General features: G+C 35.7%; 1 protein-coding gene across 2 annotated transcripts in view; it reads left to right on the forward strand.

Moving 5' to 3' along the window:
• Nucleotides 1-15: 15 nt before the first annotated feature.
• Nucleotides 16-17458, forward strand: part of LOC115240857 (E3 SUMO-protein ligase CBX4-like) — a 31624-nt gene continuing 14181 nt past the window's right edge. For both annotated transcript variants that reach the window (XM_029816250.1, XM_029816249.1), the window contains exon 1: nt 16-1146. In XM_029816250.1, coding sequence (XP_029672110.1) covers nt 701-1146 — 446 coding nt within the window. In that variant the 5' untranslated portion in view covers nt 16-700. The remainder of the gene's footprint in view (nt 1147-17458) is intronic.

The raw sequence follows: 17458 nt of genomic DNA on the forward strand, positions 1-17458 counted from the left end.
CGCCTTTCGTTCCACGTCCGTTCGTTCGTTCGTTCGTTCGTTCGTTGGGTTCGTTCGCTCTCCCTCCGCCCGTTCGGCTCCGGTCGTGGAAGTCGATGCTAAGGTCGGAGTGCTGTCGCTTGCGCGAGAAGGGAGTGTCTCGGGCGCCTGTCTCGCCGCCCTCCTCCGCCGGTCCTCCCAGTGATCCCGAATTTCCTCCGCGGGCACACGCGCTTCCCGCTGCTCGAGGATGACGCTCCCGAGTCGTCCGGTCTCGCCCGAGTCTGGTACGCCCGGCATTATTCGCGAGCGAACACGTTGGATTGAATACGCGATTTAAAAAATAATATCAATAATAAATCCAAGTTTTTGTCTTTGACGAAGAAAGAGAGAGAGAGAGAAGGAGGACCGTATCACGGATGTTCCTGTATCCGTCAGGTATCTCTCAATGGCAACGAGTGCACAAAGACTATCGATTGCCGAGTGTATTTAAACGGCTGCGAGGGAATCGTTAATAACCGCGTTCTCGCCAGAGAAATCTTGTTCCTGCCTCGTTCCTTTGACGGTACAACCCATCATAACCATTGACGACAATCTACCCTCTCGATTGACGTCCACAAGTCTCTCGGTGCGAAGAACAGTGCGGGATATCCTTGACACTATGACGAGACCCATAAGGAGGAGCCGGTAGTAGCTTGGTTGGCAGGGATGTCCTCGTGACATGTTACCCCGTGACCTTGGCTGGCGCAACTACAACGTCCTCCGTGGAGAGGGTCGTCTTTTGGTGCGTGGATCCACGAGCGGGAGTACGGGAGGTGGCCGATCCTTGAATCCGCGTGAGATCGAGTATCGCCTGCTGCCGCTGGTGCAGGTCAAACCCGACTTTGTGATCCCATATGTGCTCTGCTGGAGGGTGCCGGGCGCGATTCACCGCATCCAGATTAATCCGTCGATTGTCCATCATCACCATCACCATCATCATCATCATCATCACCAACAGCAGCAGCAGCACCAGCACCAGCAGCATCACTATCAGCAACAACAGCATCGTCAGCGTCGACGACACTTTGAGGGAGTATCGCGACCACGTCCACCGCCCTCGACGGAGCATCGTCCCACGTACGGCGTCCAGCGTGACATCCTTGTGGATTCTGGTATGGAAACAAGGTGAGTCATCCTGGAGATCATCATCGAAATACAGTGGAAGTTCTGAGACCTGCGATTCTCGGGCGTGTCGTCTGCTCGAGCCTGTCACGCTTTCGACATCGATTTGTCAAATCGTTTCTTTAATCACTTCAAACCTAGGTCCTCCTCCATTCAGGCGTGTAATTAGTACTGCGTAATTAAAGGATTGAGGCTTTATATCTTTGGAACTGCGTGTCCCAATTTCTCTTATCGAGGAGATAAACGTGTGCTAGCTTTTCAAAATCTATTCAACCAATGAGTTCTATAAAATTATTAATTATTAATAATGTCAATTTTTTTACATTTTAATGAGCAGTAAATGAACAGTATGATACTTATACACCATACAGTAATAATATAAAGATTTTCCACAATTTAAAACGTTAGAATATGATACTTTGATGCGTTTTAAACCTTGAATTAAATCTCTTTGCAAGATTAGCAAGATTAAATCTCTTGCTTTTATCAGGATATATATTTAAATTTTTCTTTCTTTTTAATTGTGAGTATATTCATGCGTGCGCGTGAATATAGATACAGGCATGCCACGCGGATAAACTTCGCCGTAATGTGTGGTCGGGAAGCTTTTCGGACACGCGACGCATCAGAGTTCATTGCCCGTATCTCGTGCCTGCGTATTATGGGGCGCACCCTCGTCCGACAGGGAAATAGAAACATTTCGTCGTCACCTCGGCTCGAAATCTGACACCGTGCCAGGTGTTCCTACAATAGCAGGAGAATAGAGTGCATTCGCCGATTAACGTGTATCGCGCAGTCAACATTGCGTGCACTCGCGTTCGCGGTTATCGGATATCCATTGTGCAATTAAATATCGCGTTCGTCTCGATATACGCATATTATTCAAGATATTAGAATCCATATATGTATATACATGTACATATAGAGGAAACGCGCTTTTGAATTTACCGCAATTGCCCCAAAGGAGTCCTCGAGTGCGCTGACAATCTTGGAAGAAGAGATTTATAAGGCATATCCAAGATATGGCGTGATGTTGATACAATGATGGATCATATAATCTGATCTCTCGTGTCGAGATATTCTTCTTTTTACGCCCAAAAAGAGGCAAAAGCTCGTCTACTGTCGTAAGCAGCTTCTTTCTGCTTGACGACCTCCCGCTGTCACTGACACTGGTTTTAGCCAAGATTTTCCTACGAAAATCTAAAACCGTACACACAAAATGAGATTTATCTTTATGGCGTATATACTGTTATATTATGAAAGGACAAAGAGGGAGTTAAATGAATATTATATTATATCGTCTAACGTATTATAATTATTATACATCTTTGTATAGCGCTTTTTGCGTAAATTTCGATATTTTATCGCAGCAAAGTCGGAGCAAAAATATCGAAAATTTTATTCAGTCATTCGAGGAGACCGAAGACGTACTTTTATACATGACATTGACTCTCGCATATGTGTAAAACTCGTGTCACAGAAGACACGAGTCGATCGTTCGCGAGGGATATTCGTCGCAAAATGCAAATGTACATGTATCTCATCGGTCGGGGATATATCTACGTGCACGTAACGCGAGATTACCCGTCAAATCCCAGAAGCATCGCGTATCTTCGATTCGCCGCGGGGCTCTTTTTATAGGTTCGAAATAAAAAGGCCGATCGCTCATAAAAACGTAGTCGCGCCCGTGGGGGAAAAAGGTTGTGTGAAAAGAGGAGGATTTTTCCGCTGACCGTTCGCGCGGGCAGGCCATTTCCGGCGGCTGAGAATGGCGATTTCCCATTTTGCGTAGAGATGTTTTAGGAACATCGAATAACATGACGTTCTTTAATCGTTCGCAGTTATTCTCGCAATAGGGGCACGAGAAAAGAAATGTCGATGAATCGACCATTTTTTGACTTAAGGATGTATGTGTCACATATTAAAAACGAAAAAATTTTATTTATTTAAGATTTAAGATTATTTTTTTTATTATCTTTTTTTTAATATCTTTCCAAAATCTAAACATAATTTTATATTTAGTTTAAAAAATATTTAATTTTTATGTTTGCATTGAGATTTTTGTAGGAAATTGCATACACTCAAAAAAGTGGTATTGCAACTACAGCAAAAATTTTCTGGGTGCGCAAAATTAACTGAGGTACATAAATGATTAGCAAATACTGTGATATCGCATATGTTTCGCAAGATTTTTGTGGGAAATTGCATAATCGAAAAACTTTCGATAAATTGTTTCTTGCAAAATATATTGGCGTGCAAGTTTTCTAATTATCGATTAGAAGAAAAATATTAATTACAATTATATTATCTAATATATATAAAGATGTTAAAAATTATTTCACGATACTTTAATTATTTGCATAATTCAAATTTATTTATTTAATGTTTCAAAATCCTTAAAAATATATTATTTTAAAATAACATTTTTTATTTAACTAATTTTTTAATTACAGCTGTCGAAACTCTATAAAAACAAAATGGCGGTTGAATAAAGTTGCAGGCCTTCTTCTAGCCCACTCTAAGGTTTCGCGAGAGTCAAAACTAGAATCTTTTTACGGTCACGAGAGACCACCAAGAATATTTATGATTTATAACGTTATTACCGCTCGTAAATCTTTGATCGTGTTACACTACTATGGAGTATAAAGCAAAGAAATATTTATTGGTTGATGTATACTTTTTTTCAACGTCCATTCGTATGTACTAAGCCATAGATTCGCTCCCAAGTGACACAAATTGTCCACATCGACATAGTAAACAATGCAAAGAGCAAATGTCGTTCTGCAATGGTCGACGAAAGAACCCGTTATTCGTTCATTAAAGTTAATGCGTTGTCATTGTACTACGGGGAATAAACTATACAAAAAATATATATACATATATCATGCGACATTGAACGGTTTTTCTGTCTTTATTCATAATACCTTACAAAAAGGTGAATAAAAAAATTAAAATATAGAGATTTATTGTTTCCTCATATTTTTGAAAAAAATTTAAACACGGAATTTAAATGTTTAAAAGCGTGAAGTATATTTTTAATGTAAAATACAATGCCTGAAAATGAACAGAAATGAACGAGATTCTACATTTTTATTTTATTTTTAAAAGGAATTGGAAAATTTAATGTGGCAAACCGTTTCCTGGTGGTTTTAATTTTAAAAGTCTTCTGCTCGCTTTCGTAGAGTTTAAAATTTTCCATTACGAGTAGAATCGCGTTACTTTCACGCCATTGTAAAGCCGGAAACTGTTTCAGAAAATTATCTACGGTCATAGTATGAATCAATAGCGTGTAACGAATAGTAATTGCGACTTTTAATGAGAGATGCGTTTCCGGTTCAATCAATCAGTGCGAATACATTCGTGTAAATGGATAGTGATGTAAACATAATTTGGATCTAGGACGAGGCTGTAAGATCGAGGTTGATGGTGCAACGAGAAACAATTGTAAGAAAGCATAAATACGGTCTAGATAAATAAAGTGAAGAGATATCATTAACAACAAAATGAAAAATAACGTTTGATTTTATAATTTTATATAATTATTAAGGAAGCCGGTTGTGAAATCATATGGCAGAATTATCTATCTTTATATTTCCTTTTCACTAAGATAACATATCTGAATAATTTTTCTTTCGCGCACTCTCATATGTTTGAATACATTTTAATCGATGTTTCTTGCTAACAATAAGTAAACGCTCTTTCTAAATTTTTATTAAAAAGGTTTCTAAATAAAGTCAATTTTTTGGGCAATTTTTATTATAATTTTCGATAAAATTACAAATTTTTTTAAACTAACCGATCAAATTCAATTTATTTCTGAACAGCTTAAAAAATGATAATCGAACCAGTGATGTTTAAAAAAAGGTCAAGAAACATGATTATACAGAAGATCATTTTACAGACACTATTTTTATATACTTTATGTTCATATATTTTATATTTTTTATTTTATATTCATACATTTTACATTTTTATATTCACACATTTTTTAGACATATACCCAAAAATCATTTTACATAGCTCGAAATATGTTTGAGTGGAGAGATTATTATTTAAAAAATAAAAAAATTTTGACATTTTAATTATTTTCAAGTGCACTGGCTCTCTTTAAGATATTAAGAAATTTTCAAGATTTATGGAAATGGGCGATTTCGCGAAAGAAATATGTAACGTCAGTATGTGAAAAGTAGCGATATGAAATTTAAATTCTTGCGAGGGCACACTCAATGGCTCTCGGATATTAAAAGAAATGGAATCGTTGAAAGTTCTCTGTCCACACAATTATGGATGCTCGCGATTCATTGCAATTCGTAAAACTTTCAATCTTTCAATGCAAATAATTCATGTAAAAAAAAATCTGCATACTCCCAAACAAAGCGTGTAAACGATGTGTATAATTTACATAAAGATATAAAGCGTTGAGACACAAAAGAGGATCTTGCATATATTACAATAATAAGATTGCTTTATTTTGCCACAGAGATAAGGCCTGATAATAGCGTATCTCACAAATAAGCTTATTTGTTACATTTCTATTAATACAAAAAAAAAAATTAGCAATATCGCAAAATGTGTTTCTTTTATTTTCATATCACTTAAAAGTTGTTATAAAATTAAAAAAAAATTATTTTTATATCTCGTTGTAAATCAGTCACTGTTACAATTATAATTAATCAATTGTTTTTATACGACATCAAGAATACAAATGTTTGAAAGAATACATTTAAAAAGAATGTCAAATACTTGTAAGCATTTACAATTTAATAATTTTTTGCGGGATCAAAATCGAAGTAATGGAAACTCGAATTTTTATTTATCTTTTCAAGAGAGGATGCCATCATGTTTCTCGAGAGAAAATATCGTTGCAACAAAGTTGCGATGTTCACGAAAGTAACGGTCATCATCGATCTGTCGGTCGTGCGATGGCTTAGACGTATGCAGTCGTTATCGTTACCCTAAATTGATTCACGTTTTATCCAGATAAAAGAGAGGGAAAGAAGCGATATTACTCAGTAAACTCGGCATAAAGAGAGACAGATTGTACGATTTTTTATCTCTTCGCAAGTAGAACAGTTTCTCGTCTTCGTTTTGACAGATAGTCATGTGTTAATCCACGATAAGAAGACGTATCTGCTTCATTGTAGAAATCAGATTGTTCCTTCTACGTAGCAATTAATAACAAACCGCGGTCAGATTATTATTATTATTTTTTTTTCTTGCACCATCTATACCACGTCGGCGCAATAAAACACGTCTATCTGATGTCATTATATCTTAGCGTTCTGCGTGAACTAGTTTAGTGCGCGTTATTAATTCATAGACGAGAAACATCAGAATCGGCGAGGAGAGAAAGAGAGACAGGGAAAAGCCGACACGAGAAGGAAGCGAACTTTCTCGATCGCGCAGCCGAGATCGTTGCACAACAATTAATAATTGCAATTTTCATTGAATTCCGCCGCGTGTAACCTTTTGCATAAAATTACGTCGATCGTGCATTATTATCTTGCGATTAGAAATTCATTAAAGACTCTGTAAAAAAATGGACGACGTTATTTTCCAGATGGTTTTTATTAAAAGTCAAGGGGCTTTAATTATAGGACAATTTCTCTCCTATTTTTCACGCTTGCAGGTGCAACGTGTGATTCATTAAGCTAACGACACTTAAAACGATACAAGGTACGATATAAATCTTTTGCAAAAGATTTTTATTTTACACATCCATGTTTATTGCAATTACATATTACTTATACAGGGTGGGCCCAAACGTTCCGACCAGACTTTGAGATTTTATAGGAAATTTAATTCTGAACAAAAAGTTTAATTTTTTTCTTATAAACATGGAAAAATGCATCCTTACAAAGTTAGCGTCCAAAAATCTCTGAAATCACGGTTATTTTATACATTTTTATAAATATCAGGGAAAGTATGCGTTTTTTAACAAAAAATGCTGAAACAAAAGTTGTAGAGAATTAAATTATTTTTCAAATGAGATCAAAATGATTGTAGTACGTTCCAAGAAATTTATTAAGTTTTATTTTCTTTTTATTTCGTTTTCTTTTTACTTTCTACTCTATCTTTCATCCTCCTATGGTGATTGGCTTAAACAATGCAGAAAAGTAAAATTTTTTTAGTAAAATAACCAATAAGCAAGATAAACATTAGAAATTAGCTAAGGCCATAACAGCATAATTGAAGAGTATTTTTAAAAAACTCTACCCTCGATAGCCGAAAAAGAACTTTTTTCTACATTTGAAACTGGCTATCTCAAAACCTATGGAACGTATTACAATCATTTTGATCTCATTTGAAAGATAATTTAATTTTCTACAACTTTTATTTGAGTATTTTTTGTTTAAAAAACGCATACTTCTCCTGATATTTGTAAAAATGTATAAAATAACCGTGATTTTAAAGGTTTTTGGGGGCTAACTTTTTAAGGAAGCATTTTTCGACCCATGTTTATAGGAAACTTTTTGTTCAGAATTAAATTTCCTGTAAAATCTCAAAGTCTGGCCGGAACGTTTGGGCCTGTATATTATGTATGTATACAATTTTCCATTATAATATCAAATGGTATTTGTATTATGTCTGGCATTCTTACAAATTAATGTGATTCTTACATATCCTTTGCTCTAGAATATTTCGAAGTAATTTTTCACATACTGTGCACGTTGTTTGTCAACATAATTGAAGATTTTATAAAATCTCTGTCAATGGGAATATATAAAATTTTACATAAACTGTTGAAAAAAAAAAACGTACAATATTTATCGAAATTTAATATGCGATGAGATTAAAACACACAAAATTAAATCACGTTTTCATATATCGCAATTTATATTGTAGATAAGATGCGAGATCTCTCTTTGTCGGAAACAAGTCGGTGCAATTCGTACCGATGAGAAAAACCAAAACCCCCGTACGTTGTCACGAATCATCGGAGTTCGTGAGCTTCCGCGAAAGGGTGGGATTTCTTCGTCTCGCGTGTACTCTGAAAATCCTGACGAACGATCGCGGGGACGGAGAGAGGTCGCGAAAGAACGACGAGGGGGCGAAAAGTTTTCAAAGACGATTTTTCCAGAGCAAAAAAAGATGGCGCGTTGTTACAGCTCAGCGTCTCCCTGGATATTCTCTTTCTCTCTTTCTTTCTCATCCCGACATACACGGCGATAAAAACCCTCGGATTCCCCGGGACTTTCCTGGGTTACAAGAGCCATCAAAAACTACCCCGTAAAAGAGAATAACGAACGTGTGTGTGTGTGTGTGTGTGAAAAAAAGATAGTCAGAGAGAAAAAGAGAGAGAGAAAGAGATAGAGCTCTCGACGACACGGCGCGTCGCGATGTTAGATTTAATTTAAGCGTCGGTCTGAATCTCTTCAGCGTCTTTGCGATGCCGCATTGCTCGCATTCCCGTCGACTTCTTCCGGGAGAGTTGATACCAACAGCGACAACGTGCAGCGAATTTTAGGAACGGAAACAGAAACTCGGTATCGGTATCGCGCGCTCGAGTTTGTCTCCATTAAAGATACAAAATAGTCGCCGACATTTTTCTCGACGAAATAGAATTGCATCGAAAATATTATAGGCGAAATTAATTATTTAATTTCTTTTCGACCGCATTGTTTTTTTATAACGTGTAATAGTTACCTTTGCGATGGCTCTCTTGACGAATTTCCTGAATACTGTCTTCGCGCACGTAATTTTTACAGGCTTATTAAAATGATAGATCGATGTTTTTTTATGAAAACTATTGCGTTTTATACGTTGAGGATGTCGAAACGCCTTTTTGTTTTTACACTATACGACCGCGAACACCTGCGAGGCTTATTCAGAATTATGTGTTTCCTGCATACAAGTCGTGCATCGTGCATGGCGTTTGCCTCCCCTTTTCAACCACACGTTTTCCGAGACATACGCGAGGTGCCGACAGTCGGCCATTTCTCATCCATAAATTATTTATTTTACAGTGGAAGGGAAGAAAAATGTATTCTGAATGACTATACGTATTACTGTAATTATACAGTTGCGGGCACTACACACTGGATGAAGGATGTTAATAGAAATGAAAACAATTGGAGTAGGAAATAATTTATGCCTATTTGCGATATATATATTGACAATAATTACTAGTATTTTATTGTTTGCAGTAAAATATATTTACGATAATTTAAAAAAAGAATATATATATATCATAAAATATCACAAAATATACTTGTATCATTTCTAATAGCGCGCACTAAAATAATTTTTTTAGTTAAAATATTAAAAGTATTAATGTCAAATATAAATATTAAAAGAAAAATGATAAGTTTCTTTTCACATTATTTGCGTGATTTTAAATTTGTAGTTTATATAAAAAATGTAATTAAAAATATATCATGGATTGTTATAAATAGATAATTTATTGTTCATAAATTTACAAGATGTGTCATACTTAAATTCTTTTTTAATAAAGTTTGAGAAATTATTATTAAATTAATCTTTATATTCACTCAAAAAAATGTCTTGCTGATATAGGTAGATTTCTAGGTGTCACAACAAAAATTTATCGCTATTTTTTGTATCTGTTGGAATATTGTCTGTTACATATAGAATTTATAGCAGCAATATTCTAATATCTTCTAGAAAATTTAGGTCCCATTGCCAAATGTTAATCACTGCATTGGATAAATATGAGTTTCGATACTACAGCTAGAACACTCTTTGTGAGAAATATAACTGCCAATTATAACTGCAGCATCGAAAAATTGAGAGAAATTGTTTAAAAGAGCTGGATAGATTGGGCGCGTTATACAAATATGTTAGATGTGAGGATTATATATTCATTTGTTTCTTGCCGCTAATTTTTTTTGTGTACCACAGCCAAACTTTATAACAAGTATGATTGGCCTTAACATGGATAGGCGCCACAGAAAAACATTCTTTCTAATTTTCACAAACAGTTCAGATATAAATTCTGTCTCTGTCACTTAGATTGATTAAATGCGAAACATATGTGATATCACAGTATTTGCTAATCATTTATGTACCTCAGTTAATTTTGCGCACCCAGAAAATTTTTGCTGTGGTCGCAATACCACTTTTTTGAGTGTTATATAGAGAAATTTTAATCATCTTCAATATTAAATCGCTCGCACCTGATGTGAGAATTACATGGACGTAAGTTTTAAACATAACCAGTTTCTAACGCATATTATTAAGATATATACGCATAAATATATGAGAATAATTTTGTGAAAAGTTCTTCACTAGCAGTCTAAATGATCTTTAATTGAAAGATTTATATCTATTTTCTTATTATTTCAATATTACAAAAATTGAACAAAGGAGGAAACATCGTTAGCTTGAGTCTTTATGTAAAAATCCACAGATATTGTCGGGTTTAAATTACCATTAAAAAATATTCGTACTGCGAATATTCGGGGCTCAAAGCCGAGTGCCAATTTACGTCACGTGTGATTTAGCCATTTCGCGCAAAACGAGATATCGGACCAGCTGTGTAAAACAGATTGCCCTCAAAGCCACGCGGCGTATCCCTTTGTGAGGAGGATCTCCTCTCTTTTCCTTTCTTTCTCTTTCTACAAATACATCTTTTTTTTATTATACTCGCTCAATCGTATTCCTTTAAAACAAATTATTGCGCACATCGCCGTCAGGCCCGATCGCTTCCTTTTCCGCGCTTGCTATCGTTTCTCTGCTCACGGAAAAATTCGAGCCGCAATTCGCAAACCGGTCCGGCAAAAAAGATCCCGGTTCGAGAGACTCGCAAGCCCGAGAGATCGCGACCCGATCGGTTTCCCAGAATATCTCTACGTCTTCGAGCTTCTCGAAGCTCCATAACGTCTGCGTTCACGACTTCAAAAGTTGAGCTTTTTTTACAACTTCCAGCCGCAACGTACGGCTTCGAAAAATAAATCTAGAAATGTGAGAAAAAGTTAGAGATCTTTCAGCGGGCGTGCAGCAAATATTTCGGTACACTTGTGAAATTTGAAATAATTTTCGGAATTCTTCTCGGACGAAGACTCGACAGAGTCTTGTATCATCTTCTTTCATTAGAAGAAAATTTTCTCTGCGTTATATATAGACATGTGTTGCTTGATAAATTTAAAATCTAGAGTCTGCTGAAACCTATTAAAATTAAACTTTATTAAAGATGACAATAAAGTAATATTTTAATATTTAATTTAAACAATTGTAATTTACAACCTTTCTATTTTTTAACATTAAAAAATAGCGTTTTTATACTTTTAATTCTAAGACGTAATAGAATGAAGAGAGAGTATTTAATTTATATATATAATAGCAGTTTTCATATATTTTTTTAATATTCTAATATAGTCTGCTTCTTGTATGTGACTACAACAACCGACAAGGGATGGGAAAATCGATATTGATTAATTTTCGGGAGCAAAAGATAATTTTATTTGACGTCTAAAATTATCTTCGAGAGAAATTATTAATTACAATGCAATTTTGATCACTAAATACGCTGAGATAAGCGGAAATTTTCACCAAAGATGTAAACAATCTGCACAATTTCATGCAATGTTCTTTCAAAGAACAAAATGTCAAGTATTACATCGTTTTACGAATTTTTATAAACTGTTTGAATAAAAAATTGTTTAAGATAAGTTGTTTAGATAAAAAAGACATTTGACAAGAGTGAAAAAAATTTACAAAATAATTCAAGCAGTGAAACTTAAGCAAAAAATCTAGCATTCTTTTCTTTTGTCTCTTCTGGACCTGATCTATCATTTTCAAAAAGCTTGATTATCGGTTGATTAGCTTACATTTTTCGTTCTATTAGTTAAGCTTTTTTTGCGCGCTGCAATTTTAATTCCGAAGGCAACCATGTTTTCTCGCAATCTACTCTAAATTTGATAAGAAAAATAATTCTCTCTCGCAATTCTCTCGAGATCGGGATGAGAACCGCTGCATTAAAGCAGACGCCTCGCGACGTTGCCGCACCTCGCAGATCTCACTCTTCTATCGACCGGGCGGCGTTGCCAGCTCCTTCCACCATGCCCCTTTATCGCCCCTTTCCCCAACGCAGCCCCCTTTCCTCCCCTTTCTCTCGCTCCCGCCCTGTCTGTCTTTTTCTCCTCGCCGATGGCTGTCCATATTTCTCTCTTTATCCACTTCGGAGTCGGAGCCCATCGCAGGTTAGACCCTTCTCTCCCTTTTTCCCTTCCTTTTCCCTCTATCCGGCTATCTGCATCTCCTTCTCGCGTTTTCTTCCTTCTTCATTCCTTATTTTCTCCCTCTCCTTTCCCTTCTTCCTCTGTCTGCCCGCTTTACCTCCTTCGAATACAGCTGTTCCATCTTTTCCTAGGGCAGACGCCGCAGCTAGAGGTGCAATGTCATCTTTATTATCCCCTTTTCTCTCTCTTTCCTCTCGTCTTCTTCCTGAATGCTTCTCTCTTTCTAGCCGACAATCATTCGATAAAAGCAAGCCGATCACGAACCGAGCCCGTCTGTCGATGAGACGAGGTCGGTCTTCCTCTCCCTTTTGTGGATCCACCTTAATGTTGTTCGTTGTTTGGACGTAACCTCCTGATAATACTACACCGATATTTTGCAAGTAGTTTGAAACTATCAGAGTTGATCGAACAGCTTGAATTTTCTCGCTTGCACCAGTCGATCAAGTTCGACGTTTCCCCGACACTCTTCGACGCGTTTCGCGAATGAAACATCGCGAGAGTTCGGTTGAAGGTGCACATACGCACGAAATTGATTCTGTCCGAAGCTGATTAATATAAAACGCTGGACGAAAATTCTGGGGAAAGTAGTATTCGCGATATCGATTTTTTACTCCGTAAAATATCTTTTTCGTAATTAATTCCTTTCTCGATCATTAAATGAGGAATTGCTACTTCAAATTGCGATTTCACAATTTCCAACCTATTCGCGAAATAAACTTGGGAGAATCCGTGTAATCTGCGGAAGAGAACGTACACTTTTCATAATCAAATATCCCCTTCGTTTCGCGCGATTTCACAATTTCCAACCTATTCGCGAAATAAACTTGGGAGAATCCGTGTAATCTGCGGAAGATACGTTTCTCATCAACCTGAATCTCCGTCTTCGAGCTCTCTGGTTCGTAGCCATGGTGGTCTCCCAGAGGTCCGCACTTCTGGCTGCTTCTCTTCCCTCTCGGATCGCCGAGTATTCGACTTCGTGACTCACCAACGTAGACATCATCCAACGGTCGATGTGCATAGGTCGAGGGGCATCCCGAGATCTGGGTCGGTTTCCGTTGGAATCACAAAGCGAAGAAAAGAGAGACGTGTTATATAAATTCCCTTCTTAACATTCTATTTGCAAAACCGCCGCTTTTGTACGCACCGGCTATTATCTGCCTTGAGTGATCTGAGATTGGTATCGACAGCGAATACTTTGTTAGAAAAAAATCAAGTTACTTGTCAACGCTTCGAAATATTCGAATTATTATAACCATTATTATCATTTGAATTTCGTTAAAAAGCTAATAAACTAATTTTTAATTTTTAATACTCAATGTTGATAATATTTTCCTTTTCACGACAACTGTAACTTTTTACGTCTTCTTTTAGGGGTTAGATATAATAAGCAGATACGTGAAATGCGTGATCATATTTTTTTATTGAATGCTTTTTATCGACTACATCTTTCTTCCCTCTTTTCTTTTTTATTATGATAGCCATTAGGATAAAAATTCTTAAAAATGCGGTACAACTTAGCTCATAAAAACGACAGAAGTAAATTTATATCTTCCACCGTCCACTCTTCTCATGAAACAAGTCAACTTTGACGAGAAGAGACGATGATAGGAAGAAAGATACTATCTTTTTTCATGAAACTTCTCTAAAAATCCACAGAATCTTGCTTTCTCATGGAATTCTACGAAATTTCCTGAATTGACGGTGTTCAAAAAAGACAATTTTGAATATCCGACTTGTCACTTAAAGTACATGTACGAAGGAAGCAGATACAAGACTTGTTTAGATATTTCATTTAAATATGAAATTAAATAATTTATAGATTTACATATACATATTTTATTCTATTTCACACTCGCTTTCATTGAACTTATTTTACTATCATTATTTCATTCATTATTAAAATAAAAAACATTAGAAAATTAGATAAAATACATGTAGTTTAGATATTTCGTTTAAATATGAAACTAAATAATTTATAAATTTAGATGTGTATATTTTATTCCATCTCACAATCGCTTTCATCGAACTTATTTTACTATCATTATTTTATTTATTATTATTAAAATAAAAAACATTAAAATTTGATAAAATGCATGTAGTTTAGATATTTCGTTTAAATATGAAACTAAATAATTTATAAATTTAGATGTGTATATTTTATTTCATCTCACAATTGCTTTCATCGAACTTATTTTACTATCATTATTTTATTCATTATTATTAAAATAAAAAACATTAAAATTTGATAAAATGTATGTAGTGGTTTCACTTGGAGTAAAAGCGTGAGAAATTAAACTAAAAAAAGAGACTCATTTATATTCTCACATTCCTCACGGCTTGCGCATTCAAGTTCCTGAGAATCCGTTGCCTTGATTCTCCGTTACTCGTAGGTATCGTTCCTCGAAAACGACTGGGACCGCGGACCGATCTTAATAATGCGGCTACCTACCTACCTACCGCATGCCACGATCCCTTTTGCACGGACAGGGGCAGCAACCAGACGGGATAACGTCGGTGTAATGAAGATTAATCTCGTCTAGCAAGAGCGCGCACCGACCGTCCCGCGCATTAATAAATCAATCATATCCGTCCGATTATCATTCAAATCGGTCCCCGATCCTCCTCGTTGCTCGCCCGGGCAATATGTACATACGTCGTTGCGCGGAAACATCGACAAATCGGCCACGATCGGCTGGCCATGACGACCTAAGAACCGAAGAGCGATCGCAATAAAGGCGATTGATGGCGATTAGATCGAACGGAGCCAAGTCAGAATAAGAGAGCACTTCATATTCCATGTTTGCACTCCGTCGTTTCAGCGACTATTCGTCGAGGACACTCGATCGTTTGCCATATATTATTTAATCATCGATGACAATTTATTATACAAATTATACTGTTGAAATAATGACGAGGGCAAACGGATTTACGCGAACGCAAGCCGAGAAAATTATCGGCGGTAAAATCCCTCCGTCTTAATTCCTTACCGTTGACGTTTATTCGCGCTATTATAAAGCTTATGATAATGAAAAGATGCCTCTATATCTCTGCGGATTTCCTTTATGAGCGAGAGAGCTTACAAAGACAATTTACGCAAGGCGTCGCGCGCTTATTGCAATCTTATATATTATGGAACCTTTAGAGAAAAATATTTTATCTTTCAGAGAAGCTCGATCGACATAAATCGAATTGAACTAATCCTCGTGATATCTACCGAGGATAGACAAAATTTGTTTACGCAGAGATGGGATTACCAGGGTGTCTACTCTCTGGAAAAATATGGAAAACCTGGAATTTTCAAGTATTTTTTTTTTTAAGGATTATTTTTTTCAAGTATATTTTTTGTGGAGAAATCAGGGAATTCTGATGGAATTTCATTGGGATTTTATTTTTAAATTCTCTCTTTGATAATTTTGCTCTTATACTGTAAGCAGTAGGCAATCCGCTAATAAGCCAAGTTGTGAATTATGTGTTTAAAATATCATAAATATATCTCTATGTCTCTGTTTAAATATTTAATGTCTTAAAAAAATATTGAATATACAGTACACATTTTAATTAATTTAATTTAGTTGTAATGTTTAGTGATAAAATATGAAATTAATAAGTGGCTTTGTGTTTTTTCTTCGAAAAGCATTAGAAAGCAATAAAAAAAATTATTTTAGGAAATTGCATCAAAAAATCTTTAAGCGAGTGAAAAAACGTCCCTGAATATGAAAGGACACCATTGACAGTTTCGAAAGGCTACCACGTGTCCCTTTCCCAGCGCAATCACGTCGCTTTCCCCTCGTTCGCCGACGACAATAACAGTAACGTTTCGTGCGATTCGCGAGCCTCGGACAACGCAACTGTCGTGTACGCTCCTTCTCGCTGTGCACACACAGAAATCGTGTATGTGCACACGCTCGATGTCTGCCCCTGAGATTCCCCGACCTATCATCATCGGGGCAGAGTAACCGCAGACCGATCGATTCGGGGAACTCTCTAATTTGCCTTTTCAAGTTCGCCCGTTGCAGGGAAAGAAGGACCGAGTGTATGATATATCAGGTAGCGGGCCGTGTGTTAGAATTTATGGATACGCTTCGGAAATATTTCCACAAGCAATTACGATGTGTCCGTAAAGCTTGGGGCAGGTGCCGACGTATAGCTTTTACCCTCGTTCTTCTTCTCTCGTAAAGATTCGATATTTAATTTCGTATCTGCATATATTGCAAAATACTTTAAAGCCAAATATATTAGAATTATATTTTATAATTTGCAAATAAATTATTTAATATAAGTTATTTATATAATTTATTTATTTTTTCATACTTTGTATAATTTACAATAATATAACACTCTTTGATTTATAAAAAGACGATAGAGTTATAAATATATATATTTTTTTTAATCTGTATAATAAATTGAAAAAGAAATATATTTATTTGTATAATAAATATACTGATTACGCAGAAATTTAATAGTTTTAATTGGTTGGTTTTAAAACCGAGCATTGGTCGAATAAGAAATGAAAGGATAAGACGGGAGAAAAATCGTATAATTATGCGACGGTCGCGCAATTGGAAGACCGAATGTAAATCCGGCATCAACCCAATGACCGCAAGCATACCGGTACATTTAATATGATAATCGACGGTGCGCGCGTATTAGATCGTGCTTCGGTCTGTCTGTGAACCGGTTCCGCGATGCGATGAAGACGGATTAAGGTCGATTCATATTAAGCGACATGACGCGATGCATGTTGCTTTACAAGACGAAATATTCGAAAGTGTATAAAGAAAATCGCAGCGTCTTCATTTTCATCATAATGCCAGGGAAAGGCATTACAATGAGTCATAATTCATGTATTATTCAAGTAAATTTTTAATTTTTTTTTTAAATATTATTTTATATAAAATTCTGCATTTTATGCATAATATATTTGAAACTTTATTATTTGACGGGTTACTCTATTCTTACATACCACCATATGTATGATGATCACATCTGATAAAAAAAAATATATATATGATATATATATTTATCTATTTTTAAAATGATATATTAATATTAAAATATTAAAAATATTTGATAAAAATTAAAATTTTTTAAATTTAAATATTATAATTATAAAC

Source organism: Formica exsecta, unplaced genomic scaffold (genome assembly GCF_003651465.1).
Source record: "Formica exsecta isolate Colony F162 unplaced genomic scaffold, ASM365146v1 scaffold4577, whole genome shotgun sequence".
Taxonomy (NCBI): Eukaryota; Metazoa; Arthropoda; class Insecta; order Hymenoptera; family Formicidae; genus Formica; species Formica exsecta.